The sequence below is a fragment of the Arachis stenosperma genome, chromosome 1 (assembly GCF_014773155.1).
Source record: "Arachis stenosperma cultivar V10309 chromosome 1, arast.V10309.gnm1.PFL2, whole genome shotgun sequence".
NCBI lineage: Eukaryota > Viridiplantae > Streptophyta > Magnoliopsida > Fabales > Fabaceae > Arachis > Arachis stenosperma.
The window spans coordinates 22,704,264-22,707,482 of NC_080377.1; the positions used below are offsets into that span (position 1 = coordinate 22,704,264).

The window sequence follows — 3,219 nt, forward strand, 5'->3', positions numbered from 1 at the left end:
TAAAATAATTAAACTTTTCACAACAAAAATAATAAAAAAAATTATGAACGAAAATGATCCTAATAATTTTTTAATTATATTATTTATGAAATGTGACTATAGATGTAGATAAAATTTAGATATATTAATTATATATAGTTTCATTGTATTGTATTGCTTATAAAGTTAGATTATAATTATGACAATAGAATTGTTCTTGTATTTTTATATGTGTGACTAATTGGTGGTGTTAAAACATTACTCTTAATTATAAATAAGGTTTATAATTTTAAAAAAATCAAAGACTCAATTAAAAAGATACGAAAAAATGATGTTAAAATATTCTAACTCTTTAAAATAAAAATATTTGAAATTCAATTAAAAATGATTCAAAATGTAAACTCAATAAAAATTTATATTCAATGTGTTTTGTATTAAATATATTTAATAACCTATTATATCATATTGGTTGAAATTAGTTTTTATAATGTTAATTTTTTAATAACACTTTATTAGAAAAAACCATCTTTTCAGAACTAATTAAATATATTATATATTTTGTTACATTACATCTTGTTATAAAAAAAATTATTTATTTCTAATGCTTATATTAAAAATAAAAATAAAATTTAAATTAGTAAATTTTAATCTATAATATAATAATAATATAGTAATTATTTTATATATTATACGAATAAAAATTAATTATTTAATTATTTCTAATGCTTATATTGATGAATGTGATATATTTTTTTATGTAAATAATATCTTTTAAAAAAATCTAATAGTTAATCTATTACCTTTTTTGTTATAGTCCAAATTAAATGCTTTTTATAGTTTTTGGAAAGAAAATCTTTTGAGGAATTTAATAATATGTGATGAGGAACACCGAATAAATTATACATAAACCAATTAAAACACAACATAGAAACATCTTTAAAAAAGACGTATTAAGCGTCTTTATCTGAGTGGCCTCCAAAATCTATATCCAAATCCAGATAAGAATTGAAAGGGTAAAAGTTACTATCATTAACAAGGATAGAATCTAGGTCATATACTACTCTAAAGTCTAATCAAACTATGCGTGCATTACCTCATTACTAATCTTAGAAATCAAAGGCACCTCATGAGTTCTTCTTCTTGTTAACCTTCTTCTTGGACTTACTAGAATCTTGGCTCTTACCCGCTTCATGTCCATGGATCATACCATGCAGTTCGAAACCAATGAGGTAGCAAAGATAAGTATCAATGGTGATGAACATTGTCTTCTCATCCGTAAACACATTGTAATAACAGCACGAGTTTTCTTCATCGTACCAGTCCAGCTTCTCTTCCGGCCTCACCACGTCAAAGTACTTCCCCAGCACTGTCTTTGCCAACTTGTCAAGATTGTACCGCCATAGATCCACCTTCTCTCCTACCTCCTTCATCCCTTTCACCGCCATTGCCCTAAGGTTAAATGCCTTCTTCAGCTCGATCCCGTGGTGCTTCTCCAGCTTTGCCTTCACCTTTTCGATCTCCATTCCCACCGCAATAACCCTAGGGTTGGCAAAGAAGTCGCAGAGGGGCCTAGGGTTTTGCTTCGCTTTGTAAGAGTCGGCTTGTTGGAGAAGAGGGTAGAGGAGGCAGTGAGAGCCAATGCAGAGGGAGATGAAGTCGTAGCCGTGGTCCTTGACGCCGCGCTTGGTGTACTTGGTAAATTGGTGCTTGGCGGTTACGCCCACGATGACCGGGGTGTTTTTGGGAGTGGACTTGAGGAGGTTGGTGAGCCACTTGGAGAGCGTTTGGGAAGAGGTGGTGTTGATGCAGAGAATGCGTTGGTCGTCGGCATAAACGGTGTAAGGATAATGGCGGGAAGTGAGGTCGTAAGTCTCGACTTCGGTAATCATGCTGGGTTCAATGCTGATCTCGAGAACCATTGTTGTTAGTGGTTGTAGGATCAGGGACTTGCAACGGTTGTCGGATCGTCTTCTTGGAGTGGCCGAGGTGGTGGAATCTGCAAAGATATTCCGCAAAATGGATCTAAAAGGTATAAAGTATGAAGAATGAGTGAGTACTTAAGGAGCCTCTGACTCCCCTTTATATAGCTTATGATAGTTATCTTATCTTATCTCTGACTTATCCGGCTTTGATAAGTAAAGTATTTAAATTCGAATCATCTTATCAAACAGCTATATATTTGATAAGATGATTCGAATTCAAATACTTCACCTATCAAAGCCGGATAAGTCAGATAAGATAAGATAACTATCATAAACTATATAAAGGAGAGCTAGAGGCCCTTAGGTATAAACTCATTCTTCATACTTTATACCTTTCAGACTGCGGAATATCTTTGCACATTCTACTACCCCGGCCACTCCAAGAAAAAGACGATCCAACAACTGTTGCAAGTCCCTGATCCTACAACCACTAACAACAATGGTTCTCGAGATCAGCATTGAACCCAGCATGATCACTGAAGTCGAGACTTACGACCTCACTTTCCGCCATTATCCTTACACCGTTTATGCCGACGACCAACGCATCCTCTGCATCAACACCACCTCTTCCCAAACGCTCTCCAAGTGGCTCACCAACCTCCTCAAGTCCACTCCCAAAAACACCCCGGACATCGTGGGAGTAACCGCCGAGCACCAATTTACCAAATACACCAAGCGCGCGGCGTCAAGGACCACGGCTACGACTTCATCTCCCTCTGCGTTGGCTCTCACTGCCTCCTCTACCCTCTTCTCCAACAAGCCGACTCTTACAAAGCGAAGTGGTGGACGAAATTGTGATTCTTATTCATTGTAATTGGATTTTAGAAATTGACAGGGGCAGCAGCTGAATTCACAACTCCGTTCAACTAACCAGCAAGTGTACTGGGTCGTCCAAGTAATAACCTTACGTGAGTAAGGGTCGAATCCACAGAGATTGTTGGTATGAAGCAAGCTATGGTCACCTTGTAAATCTCAGTTAGGGAGATTAAAGAGTAATTGTGATTATCATTAAATAAAAAGGAATAATAAAAGGGATAGAAATACTTATGTAGATTCATTGGTAGGAATTTCAGATAAGCGGAATGGAGGTGATGTAGAGCTCACGGACGCCTGCTCTCCTATTCCTTCTACTCAATCCTTCTTACTCCTTTCCATGGCAAGCTTTGTATAGGGGTTCACCATCAACTGTGGCTACTTTCATCCTCACGGGGAAATATCCTATGCGGCTGTCACTCGCACAGCTAACCAGTCTGGAGGC

The 3,219-nt window shown here is 36.5% G+C and overlaps 1 protein-coding gene across 1 annotated transcript; it reads right to left on the reverse strand.

Moving 5' to 3' along the window:
* Positions 1-1,103: 1,103 nt before the first annotated feature.
* LOC130976434 (uncharacterized) lies at positions 1,104-1,898 on the reverse strand. Its single transcript, XM_057901306.1, has one exon. It carries the CDS (start codon positions 1,896-1,898, stop codon positions 1,104-1,106), a length of 795 nt encoding a protein of 264 aa, XP_057757289.1.
* Between the last annotated feature and the right edge of the window lie 1,321 nt (positions 1,899-3,219).

Excerpts from the sequence above, each read along its gene's own strand:
- LOC130976434 (XM_057901306.1), bottom strand. The coding sequence starts at position 1,898 with ATGGTTCTCGAGATCAGCATTGAACCCAGCATGATTACCGAAGTCGAG.